This window comes from Pezoporus flaviventris, unplaced genomic scaffold (assembly GCF_033815535.1).
Source record: "Pezoporus flaviventris isolate CSIRO_AGI_PZ_B2104156 unplaced genomic scaffold, CSIRO_AGI_Pfla_v1 ptg000007l, whole genome shotgun sequence".
Taxonomy (NCBI): Eukaryota; Metazoa; Chordata; class Aves; order Psittaciformes; family Psittacidae; genus Pezoporus; species Pezoporus flaviventris.
In genome coordinates this window covers 21,470,521-21,490,205 of record NW_026892555.1, presented here as the reverse complement: position 1 = coordinate 21,490,205, position 19,685 = coordinate 21,470,521, and the positions used below count along the sequence as shown (strand labels likewise).

At 36.4% G+C, this 19,685-nt stretch overlaps 1 protein-coding gene across 13 annotated transcripts in view; it reads left to right on the top strand.

The window, feature by feature from the left end:
• Positions 1-19,685, top strand: part of VPS13B (vacuolar protein sorting 13 homolog B) — a 439,608-nt gene that overhangs the window by 76,736 nt on the left and 343,187 nt on the right. For 12 of the 13 annotated variants that reach the window (XR_009742462.1, XM_061448008.1, XM_061448010.1 and 9 more), the window contains one exon: positions 12,986-13,170. The exons of the other annotated variant lie outside the window; for it this stretch is intronic. Coding sequence is in view for 11 of the 12 variants with exons in the window: in XM_061448008.1 (XP_061303992.1) it covers positions 12,986-13,170 (185 nt within the window). In the remaining variant the exon portion in view is untranslated. The remainder of the gene's footprint in view (positions 1-12,985; positions 13,171-19,685) is intronic. 13 annotated transcript variants of the gene reach the window in all.

Here is a 19,685-nt window from a genome sequence, read left to right as displayed (position 1 = left end):
AATTTAGCTCCTGCTTATGTGGCCTTTACCAACAAAGTGCTACTTCATTAAGAGCAGGACATGTCAGGATTTTCTGTTCACTAATGAGAAGGTTAAAAGTATATAATGGGCAATCAGTTGAACTGTCTTTATTACTTTTTTTTTGATTGAAACATCTTTTATGGGCATGCCCAATGGAGTAATGTTGCTTAGCACTAAAAATCACAGATTTCTGACCCTGAAAGTCATAGGACCTAGCCATCATGCAGTTGTTATACTGAGACGTACATGCATCTGTGCAGTTGCTATACTAAGAGGCAAGCAGGCTCTGCTGGCAGGAAACACAGAGCCAGATATCCACAGACTGTGAACATTAGATCATAAATCTAGGAAGTTTTCCAATAAATTGACACTTGGGTCTTGATTTTGACAGCCCCTTTTTATTGACTAGTCACAGTAAATCAAGAGTAATGTCAATTTAGATTGGATGTGGATTGTGTTTCACATGGGCAGTTGAGGGGCATGCTCGTTTCCTGGGTCAGGAGCAGAAACAGGTTGAAAACACATGAAACTCATTTGGTGGCATTCAGTTGTGACTATTAGTTATGTCAGTAATTGGATATAACTGCCAGATGAAAATTCAGGGTATCCTTCGGAACAGGAAAGATCTGGGATTACATGCCTGAACAGATGCCATCCGTGTTTAGGACAGGAAAGGGTTTCAGGCACATCGGCATCATGTGAGTTAGAGCTAGCACATGTAAAGACCTGTTTGAACTATTGAGATATGCCAGTGATATGGGCTGTGCAAAGGCAGACAGAAATAGTCATTCTCTTGGGTTCTGCAGAGGTGGTTGCGTAGAATTGCATCAGGTGTGAATGGTCAGTCTAGGGAGTACACTGGATTGCTTCAGCACTGTGTACTTCCCTGCTTCTCTGCCATCACCTAGAAAATGCATCAGAGAACATAAATACTAGATCAGGGATTTTTGTTTTGTTTTGTTTTTAATTTATTGGTAGATGTTTTCAGGATGTTTTCAAATTCACTGTTGTAAGCTGTGAATTTGATACTATAAGAAATTTGGTTTGCTGTGCATCTTTGAGGAGTAAAGTATGTAAGTGTATCATAGCAACTTGTGAATAGTAATATGTGGTGATTTAAGACTTAGTTTTAACAGAATGATTTGTTACTGATAACATGGTTTAACATATCTTTCATTATAAAAGTTGAAGTAGGCCATGCTTGTGTATAAGGATGAAGGTGAGTAAGGAACTTGTGTGAAACACTTGCTAATCTGCAGTGATACTGGCATATCAAGTTTCAACATGAACATTTTGAGGCGCTTTCCAAGTGCACTCTTCTGGAAGGAGCTGTTGTCAGTTACCAAGAACAGCCCTCTGTCCAGGAGAGGTTTTGCATTCTGAGTACATGACTTGCAGCTTGATTAGTGTGACTACAAATTAACTTCAGTTGGAAACCCCTATTTTAATTTTTTTTTTCTTTTTTAAATCAAGTCCAGATTTAATGTCACTGCTTCGCAGCAGATGTGGCAGGCAGCATTCAGCAAATCTGTTAAAACTGCACTTTTAATCAATGTAAATTGGAAGCAGTTGTATTTTTATAGTTTGTCCATGAGGAGGAAAGTCAGCAGAGTTGACAGTAAAGGGTGGTCATCTGTAGAGTTTTCAGTGTAGTATTTAGACTAACTAATTGTTAAGGCTTTTCAGTGAAAGTAAACTAAGCCTATTAACTAATATCTATCTGTCCTGGGAAAGTGACTGCACATGGTGAATATGTTATCTAGTATTGTCTGGAATTTGCACTGGAAACAAGCAAATATCATTTATTTCAAAATGCGTAGGATTTTCAGAGTTAAAGCCACATTTTGCTTTACTTGAGACTGGTAAAATGTATGAAAGACTTGCTGTCTTAAAGCTAAAGTGCTACTAAGCAGCATAAATAGTAAAGAAAATTTGAATCCCTACTATATGTTCCTTTTGTATTAGATGTATTAGAAAATTCTGTTGCTCTTAGTGTTATCCTTATATGTAGAAAGTATCTGGTTGGGATTTTCAGTAATATTCTTGGTTATGAAGCTTTACTCATGTAAACTCTGGACAGAAAGATCCACTGGTGGCAGTTCACGCATGTTTTGTCCTTTGTTTCTGAAATTTTTGCCTGCAATTTGGTGACCTCTGCTTCCAGCCTTCCCCCTTGAAGTGCATCTGTGAATCACAAAGAGAAGTACAGTCTCTGAGCTGACGTGTGTTCTGCAAAATAAAACATTCCAGAAAGCAATCTGTGGACCTGAGGCCTGGTGGCCTCTGTGTCTCAGTTGATATCCACATGCCCACCAGTAGCTTTTCCTTCTGCTCCCAAAAGGAGAGAAAAAACCCCAAACAAAGCAACAACAATTAAACACTTAAGAAGGATATGGTCAGACTTTATCTGCACACTGTGGATGGGGACAGCTTCTGGCACGCTTGGTCTCTTCAGCATTGCTTGAGAAAGTGCCAGCTGCTGTGGCCTGAGTCTGGCAGGGACCAAGCTTACAGGTAAACTGTATACACAGCCACAGGCCATTACAGGAGCCTGCGCTTGGCCTACGTTAGTTTGCAAATAAGGACTTAACCTGCTTGAAACTTGTACTCTGAAACTGAAGGGCATGGAGGTCAATGGTGGTGTCATCCTGCTACCTGCCCCATTCAAATGTTGATTAGCACACAGGATTTTGAAGGAGTGAGCTTTAGTGTTTGCAGTTGTTCTCTTACCTTTCATCTTTGCATTTCTTTTAAAGAATATGCTGTGGGTCTTGATAGGATTGAAAGCACTATTTTAAAAGGTTGTAGTTGTTAAATACAATGACTTGAAGTAAAATGTAGATCATCTTTCATGCTTTAGGACTTCTGGTATAGTTCCCTATCAAATTATGTTTCTGAAATTTTACTGTTCACGTGTACCAAATAATCCTCCTTTACCAAAGTTGTATGTTTAAGGGCTTCTTGAATCAGTTATATGCTTATTGAACAAGCTGTATAGAATTGTTGATTTTTGTTTATCTTTCTATGGTTACCTTTGTTATGCTTATGGAGCCTTGTTATGTTGCTGGGCAAGCTGTAGTAGCGTATTCTTCTTCCACTGGCAGAGCTTCACTCTCAGGCGTCATTTCCACATGGAGTGAAGTAGCAGCAGTTTCATGGTATTAAATTATGCAAGCATAATCTATACAGTTAAATTATACAAGCAAGTTAATGTCACACGCAGTTGAATTTGGTAACCATGATAGGTGGTGACTAAAACCATTTTATTAAAAAGCTATATTTGTGTTCACTTGGAGCAGCATATAAACAAAAAAAAAAGGCTTATGTGGGTGTTCAGCAGTCCGTAATACCATAGAAGCTTTACTGCACCTCTGTTCATTTCTAGGCAGGAGCAGCATACTTTCCTGTGTCCAGTATCTTTTTTTTTTGTTGTTGTTGTATTCTCCTCATGCTTGTTCCCTTTGAGACATAGACAGGCTTTTTGTTTTCCATGAGAATAGTCCTCATAGATTAGGATCTGTCTTTGGTCCTAGGCTAAGTGCTAAGGCTAAGTACATTGTTTTTGTACAGGGAAACGTCCTGACCATTTTTACTCAAGCACTTTCATCCTAGTTGTTTATAGCTTTGTATTATCTTTAAAATTACTATTTCTTTAGTAACACCTTTAAAAATAAGTTTAAGTAAACCTTTCAGCTGTACATACTGAGTAACAGCTACTGTACTCAAGACACACTAATCTTTGGACCTCCACTGGGCCTGTATGTCTGGAAGGCACTGCCTGATTTTCGTTAGGTTTTGATCTTCTAAATGATATCAGCTCCCACTTTCTGAACTATGATTTTAGTATATGTTTTGGATGAGAACGTTAGAGGGCAACTTGAGGAAAAAAGGAAGAATGAGAGAACAACTGAAGTTAGTCTCATGTGAGATGAGGCCCTTGAACAGTAAACTGTGAGAGTAAAATCTGTTTATCAGAAGAGATTTGGAAACCAGTTATACCTGTTGCAGGTGCTTCTGATATTGATGCAAGAGATGGAAAGGATTATGTTGACTGAGACACTAATAGAATTGTGGATTAATTTTTTTCAACTAATCAGAACTTTTATCCATTGTAAAATGTATTAAACCCCCCCCTTGTGGATTCTGTAATAAATTTTAATTAGTTTTATTTGCTGATGTCTAACTAGCTTTTCCTTTGAGTTTAATAGCTGATTCCAAAATGAATAATTGAGTAGAAGGAATTGTATTTGGTAAGCATGATGTGAATATTCTTTTGGTAGTCAAGAAATGTGCACATACATGCAGGATGGCAGAACTAAGAATCTGATTTTTGTGTTTTAAAGGGGCAAATTGAAATGGAATTGTTATAACGCTGTCACTGACTTAAGTTGCTTGCTCTTAAAGTACATGTATTTGTTATACTCTTAACTTTTATTTTGCATAATTCTTGGATTTGGCTGTAGCCATATTTTACAGCAAGAAAATGTTTTTCTTATGTGTTTTACTGACAGTATCTTTTCTTCAGTATGTGACCATGTCACATAGTATGTGACCATAATTTTGATGGTCTTGAAGACTCACTACAGTTTGTGGAGGTTTTTAAGTAATGAAATAGAGGTAGTGAATAGACCAGAACTGAACACAAACCCCCCTGTATGCATAGAATCTGCCTCAAAGCTTTTGTGTTATTTTTAATGAAAGAATGGTGTAAAGTCAATGCCAGAGTCAGTGCTTAAGTTGGTAAATTTAGACTTAACAGTTGTAGTCTTTGAAGTAAAAAGTGCATGCATTTACTGGGATTTAATGTTTTGTTTTAAATAGTTCTGGTAGCCTTTAAAATTCTTTTGAGGTTGCAAATTAGTGAGGCCACAATATATTAATTCTAACAGCCTCTATACTTTTTCTGCTGTTGTGCAGTGTATACACGTGAATCATTGTCTTCTGGGATGACAACTTTTCCTCTGCATAAAATACAGCTCTGCACTCAAGTTTTTCTTTCCACAGGGATAGGCTCATCTGGTCAGCTGTGCTGGCTCTGGAAAATGGAAAGGTCCTCACCACAGATAGGGTCCATGAGCTGGGCTGTATTCTTGTACATAATGTGTATGTAATTTTTGAACATGTTTGACTGATAATTATCAAAGTGGTGAAAGACACAGCAAAGAAGAAAGTCTCGTTGGAAATTTGGAGTAGGAAAAGAGTTTGAAATTTGAAATCATGAATAGAGTGGAATAGACTAAGAAATGAAATACCTGTGCAATTTGAAATAAATTTGTTAGAAGATAACTACTTTTTATTTAAGATGCCAAATTTTGAGCTGTGCTAGGAATAAGAAAGGTAATTTGACAGTAGCTTAAAAACAAAACAATGACTGCAATTTAAAGAGATCATAGAATCATGTTGGATAGAAATCTGTATAAAAAATCCTTATTTGTACTCCTAGTAATTCAGCAAAATTCTATCCTACAATATAATATCCTGTACCGTACAGAAATATTTTGTAAATAACGATTATTAGCTAATGTATGAATTTCCCTCAGATTGAAGGGATGGCTTCTGAGAGCTGCTGCTCTTACTTCTGACAGCATGAAAGGATGATGGAAGTAGATGCTTTTCTCGGCATCTCATGGCTGCTGTTCTCTTGCTCTCCTGATAACACCAGATGAAGTGTGGATCTCTTTGCGAAATGGCAGGAGCCTTTGTGTCCTATTCTTGTTTCGTGGCATTGTGTTCAACAGATGACTGTTTGCCAGTGTAGTTTTCTTCACTGAGCACCAGTGTGTTTCCGAGCCCTCCTGGCTCCCTGTTTTACCTTCTAATGGCAACCAAATGGCTCTGTGTGGCAGATTTAGAGGATTGATTTAACAGCTATTGCTGCTGTTTCTGAGTGAAGGGGGAAGGAATAGAGGAAAAGGGAGATGATGAGTTGCTTCTCTGGACAGTAAAGCAGGCTGCTCTGTGGGAAGGCATTTTTCCAAACTCTGTTCCAGCCCTGTGGCTATTGAGATGAGATTCCACTGCAGTATCCAAAGCAATGATACTGGATTTACAAAAAAATACAAAGTTTTAGGAAACAGAGATCCTTGCTGTTTGGAGGGTTATGGCCTCTAGCAATTTTTACCTGTTAAGTAAGCTTTTGGTGGTCTTGGTAATCTCTAGCTGTTTAGTTACAGCATCTCCAAGTTCCAGGTGATTTCACCCCCGGAAACTATCATTTACCAGGAGGAAAATGATAATGATTACATTTATTTTAGCTTTGCTGCTTTACTGAGTAAGAGCTAGTTCTCTGAAACATATAGTAGATGTAAAAGTGCTCTGCTTCTGGTTTGATTCCCTCTCTACTACCTTCATCAAACCAGTGGTTCCCTATAAGAAGTCCTTGCTTCTTTCCAAATGTCTTTCTGGTGGTTTTTCTTTTGTTTTGTCTTTTTAATTATGTTTTATCTTTGGTCACTGTAATGCATACCGATTTTTCTCATGGACCTTATATTTGGATCTCTTTGAACATAATGCAGCTAAATGTCATATCCCTGCTACCTATATTCACAGTCAAGGGCAATAAGTTTCCTAGATTCAAGTTAAAAAGTTCCAGACCTCACAGAAGTAAAGAAAGATGTTTAAAGTGTGAGAAAAAATGTCCTTAATTGGCATTAATTGCATTCCATGAGGAAACTTTCTTATTCCTTGTTTTCTGATTTCCCACACACACACCTTGTGGAGTTCTGAAGATGCAGTTCTTCAAAGATGTAACTTTATGCACAAGATTCAGTTGGTTGATAATGTGTCTAAAGCTAGCCATATATAGTAAAGACAAAGAAGGCTGAGGGCTCATATTACAATCTCCTCAGAGCAGAGAACTTTGAATTTTAGTCTTTTATAGATTGTCTATATCACTTTAATGGTTCTTTCTGGAGAGAAGTATTAGTTAGTGGTTAGGAAAGGATTTTTTATGTTTTTTTTTTTTCTTCCCCAAAGGAAGAAAGAGTAATTACTGTCTGACCTCCAATTGCAATCTGATGGGAGTTCACATCCTTAGCATCTGTCCCATTCGTGAGTTTTCCCAAAGCCAGTAAGCTGATTTTGATCTAAACATCCTAAATATGTTTTTCTAATGCAGCTGCAAGTTTAACATGTTCCTGCATTACAGTTTTAGCAGCCAGTTTGGTTTATTGTGTGTCCAAAAGTCCTGAAACCTCTCCCCTTGTTGGTATTAACACGTTTTTATTTCAAATCCCTTGTATTTTGAAGTGTGTTGGCAGTGACTTAACTTGGAGATAGGCTGCTTTCTTCCCTTTTTTTCCCTTAAACTTTCAATCCAGTGGGTGGAAAGACTCATCTGATGCTCAGTGTGGTTGGATTCAAGCTGAGGGAAATGAAGACTTTCCTACCCTCACATTCCAGGTCATTTGTTTCTTCTTTCAGCCTTCTACATTTTTCTCTTTGTGTCTCACAGCAGATAAAGTTACAGTAACCATCCCACTGAGGTCACTGCTTCTCGCTTCCTTGTTGCTTCACAAACCAGTATTGTTATCTGACGATGGTGCATGTAATGATCATCAGTTTTAATCTAATGATAATAACTTCTAATGGCCAGATGTAACAAAATAAACTAAATTATTTTAAAACTAGTCAAAATTTAGAGCTCCTTACATGTATGTTCAGAGTCATGCATTTTTTCAAAGGGATTTTTTTTTTGGTAAGGTTTCTTCCTTTTAGAAATTTGTTTGATTATATTAATTATTTTCCTTCGTAATAATGCATTTATATTTGCTTTGCTGAATAAAGCTAGGTTTTATTGTTCCATTAAAACACAAACTGTACCAAAAGTTGAGAATAGATAATCTCTGTTCATCTGAAACATATTGAAGGTTGTACTTTGCCTGCATTATTTTGTCACTATTATTTCAAGGAAATCTGTGTTTTTACTGAAATTCAGGTATGAATTAACACTTTACAAACATGTTTCACCACTGACAATTTCAATTCCAGAGCTCATATTAAAAATATAGTATACAGAAGTCAGTTTTCAAATGATCATCTTGTTCCCTTCTAATCCCTTATTTAAAGTTTTCAGACAGAACAAGTTGTTTTATTAAAAAAAAGAAAAAAATTTGGTGAATCTTGAAGTTCATTGTTTTCTCCCTTGTAATAAATTGCATGAGTAGTGGTGTTCCCTACAAGTAAGAGGCTAAGGCACCTGGAGCTGCTGAAAATTCCTCTGTGTAAGACGGGACATAAGATGCCAGGCAGCCTTTAGTGAAGCCTATAGAAGAGGAGGTTTTGAGGACATCGGTCTTGCAGATATTTTTGGAATGAAGAGTTCCAAAGCAGATTTATTATTTAACAGTTATTGATGTATGAATTCATTCTTGCATTAAAAAAAGGAGCAACAGCTAAATAATTCCAGGACTGTAGTAGTTAACTTCCTTTCCATTTCTTCTTCTCCGTGCAGGCTCTCTTCAGATTTTTTGATATTTGTCATAAAGTAGCTGGACATTGTTTCCCTTACCCAGTTGCTTAAATATTGAGTAAAAGGATCAACATTTAATTTTCTTTAAGATGATGTGAAAGATCAGATTAGGTAGAAATATGGATTTATTATAGGTATGTAGTTGAAGCCTTTGGTCATGTCAAATATAAAACCAGCATAGGTTGTTTTTTTGCCTAAGAGGCAAGGAGTGCAAATGGTGACTGAAGTTACTTAGGCATTTAAATTACATTCAGGTTCTTCTGAGACACAGTTGCTGGGTTCTAGTAGCAGGTTACTGGTTTTGTTATTTTGGAAAAAATGAACTAATCGTATTTTACTGTACAGGATATGAGTAATAACAAAAATTAAATTTTTGGAAACATTTTGCAGGTTCCAGCCTTGCAGTTGGGGACACTATATAAACCTCTGGATCCAGCTGTTCACCAGTATATTCTTTCAGGCACTCCGAGGTGTTGATTTTAAAAGAATGAGTTGCTGTTCCTGAAGTCTACAAACTGAAGATATTTCATAGCAGGCCTATGAACATACATGGATTGGTTATATTGGTGCCTATGCGCAGGGTATAATAAGGACCAATTCCTGTTTTCATTCAAAAACAGTGAAGAAAACTGTTTTCTTTAATGGTATACCAGATTTATCCAAATATTTCAGCAAGTCTGTATTACAGTTTGTCAGCAAACTGGGGTACAACCAAAGTGTATTTAAAAATCATTTAATTTGGACAGATTCATTTTCACTCCATGCCACTACACAGCAAGACTTGCTTGTTCATATTTCCTTAAATTTATTCTGGAACTTGTCCAATTTCAGCTTTAATGAGTAGCCTATCCTGCTAGTTACATTAGGATTTATTTTCCCCTAGAGAAGAGTGTTTGAATTGGTAGGTTTTTAACCTGTTCAGTTAAATGAACATATGTTCAGAACTGCATCTTAACTCCTGAGTGTAAAGATTTGAGAAATAATTATTCCTATTGTTGTTAAACTTTTAAAGTGCAGTTTAAATAGTGGTTTTAGACTCCAGCTATGTGCCATAACTGTTTTAATATGGTGATGAGTTTTGATATGAAGTCATATTCAGATGCTTAATGCAAATTTAATGATACAATATAGAAACACAGATCTGACTTGGTTTACTGAAAAAATTTATTTGTACTTTTATTTTCACTTATTGCTTGAATCTATCTCTTGGGTCATAAAACTTGGTTAAATATAGCTCAGTACCTTATTAATGATGGATTTTCTGTATTAACAGGTGCAGTTTGGTAGCAAACTTATATTTTAAGTTCTTTTAAATGCATTATTTGTTTTTCAAAACTATTATAATAAATCCTGAATTATAAATGTACCTTCATCACTAGCCAGGTCTAGTTAAAATTCCCTCTAAGCAACATTTGCTGCACACATGGTACAGTACTTCCCCCTGCTTTGCTTTCTTTTTTTTCTATAAAAATAGATTTATTTTCTTCAACTTCCCATTCCTGCAATTGAATGAAAGGTACCTGAAAAGGACCAGTAGACTTTACTCCTATGAGATTGTTAAAATAGAGTAAGTGTAGAATTTGCATATTGTTAAAAAAAAAAATCATACACTGTTACTACCTCTAAGGGACTATTTTATGTGAAACTTTCAAGTTTCAAATTTAGCAAATTCAGTACAGTAGCTGTAATATGTATTAAACGAGTAATCAAACTTTTTAAGAGAATACCTTTTTCACTGTCATATTGTCACAGTTTTTCGCAGATGTTCCTCTCTTCCCCTTGAGTACTTGAATTTGTTAATGCAAATATGTTATTTCAGTTGGAATTATTGCAGAGTCATGTTCCTCCTGAATTTTGTTGAAAGAAGTTTTCTACCTTCTTCCTTCCCCATCTTGCATCAGGGAACCTGTCTTTTGAAATACTCAGCAACTTTTTCTCTGAAATGTTTAGTTCTAATCCTGCAAAATATTATGCAGAAATAAGAGGGAAATAGTAGAAAATGTAAGTTATCTGAAAGGATAACAAAAGGAAAAAGAAAATGTCGTGGTTAAGCCCAGCCTGTCACTCAGAAGCCGTGCAGCTGTTAGCTCACTCCCCCCACCCTTCCTCTCCCTGCTCCCGGAGGGATGGGGAGGAGAATCGAAAGAATGTAACTCCCACAGGTTGAGATAAGCACAGTCCAGTAACTAAGGTATAACACAAATCACTGCTCCTGCCACCAATAATAATGATAAGGGAAATAACAAGGGAAGAGAATACAACTGCTCACCACCCGCCAACCGATACCCAGCCCAACCCAAGCAGTGATCTAGCCCTTCCAGGTAACTGCCCCCAGTTTATATACTGGGCATGACGTGCTGTGGTATGGAATACCTCTTTGGCTAGTTTGGGTCAGGTGTCCTGTCTCTGCTTCCTCCCGGCTCCCCCTCCTCCCTGACAGAGCATGAGGCTCAAAAAGTCCTTGGTCAGAGTAAACATTACTTAGCACCCATCAAAACCATCAGTGTTACCAGCGCTGTTCCCAGGCTGAAAGTCTAAAACATAGCACTCCACCAGCTACTAAGAAGGAGAAAAATGCTACTGCTAAACCCAGGACAGAACAGAAAGGAACGTTGAGTGCATTTCTGTAATGAGATAAATAATAAAAAAAAAAAAATCACAATTCATGGCTTGAAAAGAAGCAATACTGGAAAAAAATTCTGATTGATATCATAGAAGCACAGAATGGTTTGGGTTAGAAAAGGACATTAAGATCATTTAGTTCCAACCCCCTGCCATGGGCACGGATGCCTCACACTAGACTGTGTTGCCCATGGCTTACTTTTGGCTGTTATTGGCTGACTGATAGTTTTACTGAAACAGCAGGCTGCTCTTCTTGTTGTTTTGTTGTTGTTGTTTTTTTTGGTTTTTTTTTTTTTCCTTCCTTCTGAGGGTAATTGCTGGTACCAAACACAAGGCTGAGTTCTCCCTATGGGAGATCATGAAATGGTTTTCCTTAATGTTTTTTCTGCAAATGGCATTTGAAGGTGGCAGCACAGTTGTGGCATTAGCTTCAAGTGAATTCCAACTTGGACATTCTTGTTGCTGGTTCCCCCCCCCTCCCTTCTCAGTGTTTTTTCAAACAGGTAATCCTGACTGCAGGCTTTATGAGGCTGAAAAGCCTTGGTGTAAAGAGTACTGATTACTATTACAGAAGTCTACAACATCTGTTTTTGTTTGTTCTTTGGCCTTCATTTGTATTTTCATCCATTTTCTGCAAAACTTTCCTGAATATCTTCTTTCATCAGAATCAGTTTTTCTTTTATCCCCTGGTTTTTATTTTTAGTGAGGAGCAATGGAATTGGCTTTTGTGGATGGGTTTGATCTATGAAATCTTGTTCTATGGTGTAGACATCCACAGCTGAGATAATTGTAATCTTTGTGGGCAGAAATAGTGACCTGTAGGAAGTAGTTAATTTAATCTTCAGATCTAGAGTGAATGGCTCTGTTACATATATATGTGCTGTTTTCCTTCGTTTTACCTTAAAAGGGTCTGTACAGCCAGTTTAGGTACAGATGTTTGTTTATACTATAGGTATCCAACATGTGATGAGATTTAATTCCTCTTGCTCCAGATAAAATGGTTTTCAGTTAGCTGTACTGACGAGGAATTGAGGGAGAAGATCTTTTGACAATATGACAGTATTAAAGGACCTTTACAGCTTTTGTTGGATGTAGTAAATCAACCTGTTGCTTATTTTCAGGTAATAGTGTAGAAATGAGGAGGAAAAGGTGACTTGCTTGACTTCACTATAGTTGTGGGGGAGACTTCTTGTTGATAGTGGACTGTATTTTCACAGAAGAGTTTATTTCCAAACACAGTGTCCTTTACCTTGTACTACTCTTGCAATGGCTGTTCTCACCACTTCCTACTCCCCAGTTATGTGGAAAAAGGCATTGGAGACTATCAGAATCACTTAATGAACTCTGTGTCAGCCAGATATGGAATATGAGGACAAATATGGAATGCAAGGCTCTTTGTATTTTGTTGTATGGATATTGTCTGTATGTGATTTTCTTTGAACACTGAACATATCTGATTTAGTGATTCACTGTAAGCTTTTAAATAAAAAAAATCAATTTTTGAACAGATTTCTTCTGTGTTTTTAATAAGTGCATGATTTTATGAGTAGCTCTTATTTTTGTGTGAGCATCTGGAATTGCTTTTATTAAATATTATAAACCCAGGAGGTAATTAGATAAAATATATATATTTTTTTTTCCCTTTCATGTTTTGGAGAGAGATGCAAAGTTAAATCATGTAACAGAAGACCTGTTTAGGGTGAATTTCAGTATTGGTAGAATTAACTTTTGGAAGCAATTTAACAGGGACACAGCTCCAACCTAACAAACTGACTGCTTGTAGTCTGGTATTTTATGACTAAGTTTTTAAATTGTTACTTTTATGCATCAAAGTAATGATTTTCCTTTTGTTTCTCTTAATATTTTAAACAGGACCAAGCGAACTCATGTCCCGCTAAGAGAATGCATATTTGAACTTCCTAATTTGACAGTTCAAGCAACTAGAGCTCAAACACTTCTGCTTCAAACTGTTTATCAGAGCTGGTGTCATCCTGTTGGAAACATCAGTTCGGTGGTGGTAAATGAAGCTTTACTGAGTGAGGTTTTCCAAACTTCAGGTAAATATGTGATGCATTTGGTTAAGTATTTATTATTGCACAGAGCACTGCTAGTGAATGCGCATACAACTATATCCTTTAAATCCATGCTTTCACTTGCAGTACTTAACAGACAGAATGTTTTTTGTATATATATGGGTATTTATAGCTTATGCTTAAAATCCAGGATGTAAGCTAAGCCACCAAGCTTCACTCCTTGGCACCAATCACTGGATGTATTTAATTTTCCCATATAGGATAATTTTTCCATGCTTCCCTCATCTGAAACATCCACCCTTGCTGCCTTATATGGTGCAATGTTGTAACTTAAGATCATTCAGAGGTGAAGCTGGATTATTAAGGGCTTTATTAATCAATGGCATACACTGAATTTTTTAAAGGGCTGCAGGTGTTTCTCATCCAGTTTCATAAATAAATGTTACTGAACTGTTTTGAAACTGCTGAAAATATGGAAGTCTCGATGATGATGATATAAATAATGAAATTGGTTGCTGTCATACTTTTGCAAAATACCTATGGATTTGTAGAGTAAATTAAGGATTTTGACCACCTTACCGTAGTCTTCAAGAGCAGAAAGATCATCCAGAAGAAGATACCTTTTTTCTTTATATTTCTATGTAGGCTAGAATAATTTAGACTCATTATTGTTTATCTGTCGTGAATAAACACTTAACAAGAATAATTGAGATCATTTGGAATCTCATTATCAGTCTTGGAGAACGTGTTAGAAGAGTGTTTCAGATGTAGTAAATCATGACTTGAAGCAGAATAGTAGATTAGACTACTACTGGAACATTTTATCAGTTGTGTTTTTCTCAGTCATATTTTTCAGTCTATTTGTTTTTTTCAAGTCAAATCTGTATTGATTTAATGGTGAAAAAAACCTGTTATATTTCTAGGTGTGTAACCCTTGGAATAACTGTGTTAAATGCTTAGTTTTATCTTCTTTCCCAAAAGTCACTGATTCTCTTCATTCCTAGACTGTGGGGGTCACCGAAGGATGAGACTGTCATGTTCTAATTTTCAAGTAATGGTGCTGCTGAAGGTAGCAGGTTTACAATCCACACTTCAGAGAAATGTGAAAATACAGTCATTTGATAATTTCATATGGTCCTAGGGTTTGCACAGTTCCAAACTAACTTCATTTGATATGTTTCAGTCCTTCAGTACAATGACCTGTGATACAACCATGCTAGCAATGTATCAGCAGAACAGAAATATGGAGCACATATTTTAAAGTAAATGAACAGTACAGTACACATGTTTTGATCTTCTTTTGTTTGTGGCTTTGTTCTTGACCTGGTAAATTTTACACTTCTGTCCTTGCACTCCACGTAAACTAGTGAAGGTAGCTTTGAGTTCATAGCTGTGAAATGATTGATGTCTACCCTTTAGTCTTAATTCATAGGTTTGTTCTTTCCATAAAACTACCTTTGTATAAAACTTAATACCATGCCTTGCTGAAAATCATCCTTGTACTTAGTATCTCCTTAACAATATTATGTATGTGTATAAGCTTCTAAAATAACCTGACTGTAATTCTACAGGGAATTTGGAATTTCAGCTTTCTTTATCCTCATAGTTACTTCACTAAAAAACAATAAAAAAAGTAGTCAACAAGGAACTTTCCAGTGAACAAGGCACATCTGTTAATCACTGATACTCTTTTACTAATATCCAGCAGTTTCTCCAGCATAAATCAACAGCTGATTAATGTTCCTCAGGAGTCCTTGATTTGGGTTTCCTCTTGCCATTGCACGCCCCTCTGCAGCCTTTGATGGGCTGAAGGCTCCTGTGGTGGGCCTGGGAGTAGCCTAGCAGAGTATTATTTGGGCTCCCCCTCCTGCCTTTTTCACTCTGAGCAATTTTGTGGGTGTAGAGATGAGCTTTTCCCTAATATCTGACAGGAATAGAAATCTTTCTATCATTGGTGCTGTGTTTTCCATCTGATCACAGCTTATGTTTAGCTATGCACAGCAGTAGTTAAAGAAAATAGCTTTTCATCCTGTTGTGTTGTGGATGTTGTTTCTTTGATCAGTTTTGTACAAATAATCCAAGTATTAACGTATTTGCTTTATTTTCTTTTATAGCTCTTTTCCTTTGTTCCTCAGCTTTTTCTGATATTTGTTCCTATGAAACTGTAGTATTTTTGCAGGGAAAGCTAACAATAGGATCAAAGATCTCCTTACCTTCACTTTATCCTACTTCCTGTGGGATCTTTCTTGAAATTCATTGCTTTATTCTGCTGTTATAAATATCAGAAACTGGGGGTTTCATGAGTACTGTTGCCCAAGTTATCTTACAGCTTTACAGTTTCTAAACTTCTAAAACCATCTTTCAAACTAATTAGAAATATAGCAGGACAAACAGCTATTTCATAATCTAGATTATTATGTCTCTGTTAAAAATAAATAAAAAAGCCCTGCCCAGACATGACATTATTTTCAAGAAAAAAAAAAGAAGAAGAAATGGGTTGTGTGGTTTGTCTTCCTGTTTTTAATGGTCTGCTGTTAGCCAGAGATTTCCAGCAACCTTGCCTTCCTAACATCTAGATCACAGGATTTTATACATTCTTTGTACACAGTGCACTACCATTCCTTTTTGTCCTTTGTGAACAAACTGTGCCCTCCTATAAAAGTGTTCTAGTTATGCATTGCCATTCCAGATGCCAATTTTGAAAATGTACTGAGATGTCAGATTTTTCTTCTATAATTTACTCCTTGTATGTAGGTCATCTCAGATGTGTTTGTCATTTGTTTACATAGCCTGCATGTTTCTCAACTGCCTGTGTCCGTGTTGCCACTTTTTGTGTGGTGACTGAAGAGACTTAATAGTCCGAAACAGTTGTTGCTAAGCTCCTGATTCCTCTATTGCTGCTTTGTGCCAGGTGCTTCTGGGAGTGGCGTGTCTCCATAACATCGATTTAGTATTACTTGAACTCAAAAGTGATACCACAACCCTTTGCATCTTCTCAGCATAGGTTTTCATTTTTTTTTAGCAGGAATTATTTTCCCTAGTTTTATGCTTTTTCCAACACAGCCATCTCCAGTTTTAAAAATGCATCACTGAAAGAAACTGTGCTTTACAGTATAGGATAAGACATGCTGTAGGGAAAGAACAGATGAATTAAGGAAAAAATAAGAAAAAAAGAAAGGAAAAAAGAAAAAGAAAGGAAAGAGATATGCAAGGGAAGACAAAGTGGGAGGAGAAACAGGCAGAGAGAGTAAAAGTAGAAAAGCAGTAAAAGATAAGAAAGCCAAAATTTAATACAAGAACAGATACAGGAGTTGCAGGAAAAGGAGAGAACATCACAGAAAAACGCATGACTATTGGCCCTTTGACATGCTGTGGAGAGTCTCATAAGGTATGAATAGGCCTCTTTGGGAACCTGTCTGCTGGGTAACTCCTGAAAGATTTTCTCTGGATGTGGTTTAAAAAGGGAGCTCTGCACTGTGTAGCTCCAGAAACATAGGAACAGAATTTATATCTAGTATGTGGGGGCTCTGTCCTTTGGTTTTGTCTTTTGTCTGGAGCAGAAATGTTTTTCAGAACTATTTTATGCTGAAGATGGTGTAGGGATTCAGTACAAGCTCAGTCTCTTTCCTGTACAAATTCTTGTTGGGAATAAATGGAATACTAGGAGGGCAAAATCCTCCTTCAAGATTATCAAACTTGTGTTCCCCACCTACCTTCCTCCCCCTGCTCTTCAGAAACCTTTTTCTACTAACAGAAAACCCCTGTCCTCAAATAATTCATAGTTTTGCTGGTTATTAGACTTGCTGTCTTCATCAGGTGGTCTGAGACTTTCTCTTTTGATTAACTTGTCCAGAGGCAGGCTGTCTGAAAAAAGAAGTTTTGAAGTCTAAAAAGGAAGTTGTGTGTGTTTGGGTTCTGACAGAATTTAAGAATGAAATGCCTGTACTACTTAAAGTTTGCGTTTGTCATACGTATCAGTAAGGTCTGTTATCTTAAAACGACAGTAGAAAGATCAGTATGGTACTGAGACTACCTAATTGAGCTCAGAATTTGTGAAGGACTCATTATATGAGCATTTCAAGAAGATTATATGGGTTTTACACTAGATATTTATTGTAAGTATTCTTAAATATTATGCCTGCCCTAGCCTGAGGCTGTTTAATTTTGCTAAGAACACATTTTTAATTATGACTGATTTGGAATTCAAAAATACAGGTAATGACTTAATGGGATTTTTGAGAGCACCTAACTCTGTTCATTGGAGTGATACTATAGCACTTTTGTAAGCCATGTTTTGAAGTGTCTGCATGGCAAAAGATGTTTTCAAATGTCAACTGGTATTTTTGGGGTTCAGAGAAGCCAAGACAATAAAAAACTTTACGTAAGCGTAAACCATGAAACTTATTACTTGAGTAAATAGCCTTTAACATTAAAAGTACAAGAAAAAATAATGCTGCCTAAAACAGAAGTTATGCAAGAACAAAAGCAATAGAAAATTTAAAATAGTAGATAGGAATACAAAGTGACAAAATGCAAAATGGATAAATAAAACAGCTGCAAACAACTCCTTGCTCTGTTTCATGAGTGAAGAAAAAGGCATTAGTAAGTTTTTGATAATGCATTACATATAGAAAAAAAGAAAAAAAAGCTCACACAGAGCTCTTTGGAAACTTATGTTTGTGTTGTGGTTTTATTTTATAATCCTTTTGGTATACAACCACAACAGTGGGTTCCATGTCAGTTCAATTATATGTTAGTTCTTATGATTGCACATGTTTGAAGCATCCTGGTTTTGCGTTTCGTCCACTAAAAATGTGGAAACAAATGTGAATCTGAAATGCATCACGCTTTCTACATTTTTGCAAGTAGATATATTGGATGCACTGATGTTAATAAAATTGTTTTACAATTATTATTGTACTTTATTTTTCAAAAATAAGTGTACAAAATACCAAAATTTTAGAACAATAGTGCTAGTTAAGGTCTTCCAAAGGTTGAGTGTAGTTAATCCCGTGGAATAAGTTTACTCTGTATTTTTTCATTATTTGTTAGTAGGTACCTGAAGCGCTCAGTTTCTAACCATTTCAGCCAGCCAAGAAAACATATACACAGTCACACATGGCTTTAGTTTACTCTGGAAAACTGGAACTTGCTACCACTTTTTCCTTGTCCTATTCAGGTAGTTCATTATTTTGTTGACAGTTCGGTTCCATTAATCTGGTATTTTTGGGAAAATTGCTTGCAGACCTTACATTTCTCTACTGAAGGTGATCAAATAGGCATTTGAATCCCTCATGTAAATGATGTCTTAAAGTTAAAAGAAAATCTACTTTCCAGAAAGTAACTGTAAAACTATTTTATGCAAGATTTCATGTGGGATACCTTAATGGTTGAATAATAAATTTTACCTCATAAAAATGAAATTCAATAATACAGTAGCTTTCTCAGCGCAGTAGCATCTGGTTGAATCTCATGAGAGCCAATATTTTCCAACTCATTAGGATCATGTCGTTCTGTATGTCGTCAACATTGACTTAGCCAAGCTACCTTTACTTACATAACCGCCAAACTATTAAATAGGTCTCTTGTGGAGTGAAGTCAAATATTCCTCTTATTTTGCTTTTGCCTTGGAAGAAGAGAAGAAAATGTACATACTGTAACATTTAAACATCTGGTCTAAACCACATCAGGGTAACGCTGAGGAAAGTAACAGGATTGAGTATTCTTCCCAGGTGTACATATAAAAAAGGGTTGTGGAGTTGCTGCATAGTTCTTTTAACCACTTAGGAAAAAGACTGAAATAAGTGACTTGCCTTTCTAATACCAATGTTTTAAAAACTACCTTTTTTTTCCTCTTACCTGCTCCCTGGCCACGAAACCCCAAAACACAAAACCCGCCAAAAGCCCAACATTTTGAAGCTAGTGATAATGCAGGTTGTTAAACTCTAATCGTTTCCTTGCAGCATATTGGCATTAATCTCTCTTCCACGTAATATAGCCAGTTTTTGCATTCATTTCTACTTAAACTTTCTGATTAAAATCAAAGTGTGAGAGTGTATTCTGTTAAGTAATTGCTAGAGAGTGGCAGGACACAGCTGTATGAGACTTGCACAGTGTAAACAGTTGTCCTGGGTTCAGCAGTAGAAGTAGTTTTTTCTCCTTCTTAGTAGCTGATGCAGTACTGTGTTTTTGACTTTCTGGTTCTGAGTTACCAGCTGGGTTTAAACCATGACAACAGTTTACTGTCTTGCATGGGTGATTGTATCCACATGTGTACTTGGCCTTCAGGTAGGATTATAAATGCAATGTGTAAATAAATTTATTTTTATGCATTGTAAATTTCTTTGGAAGTCTGATAGATTATCAACTCTAATTTCAGGTGGAAAAAGACTGTGGATAAGCAACCTAGTCACAAATTGGCCCGTAATTATTTGAACTCAGTATAGTTGTGTATAATCCTTTCTCTTCTCTTCTTCTAAACATTTTCAGTTATATTCTTAAGTCATGAACTGACACTGAACATGGGATAGGTGGGACTT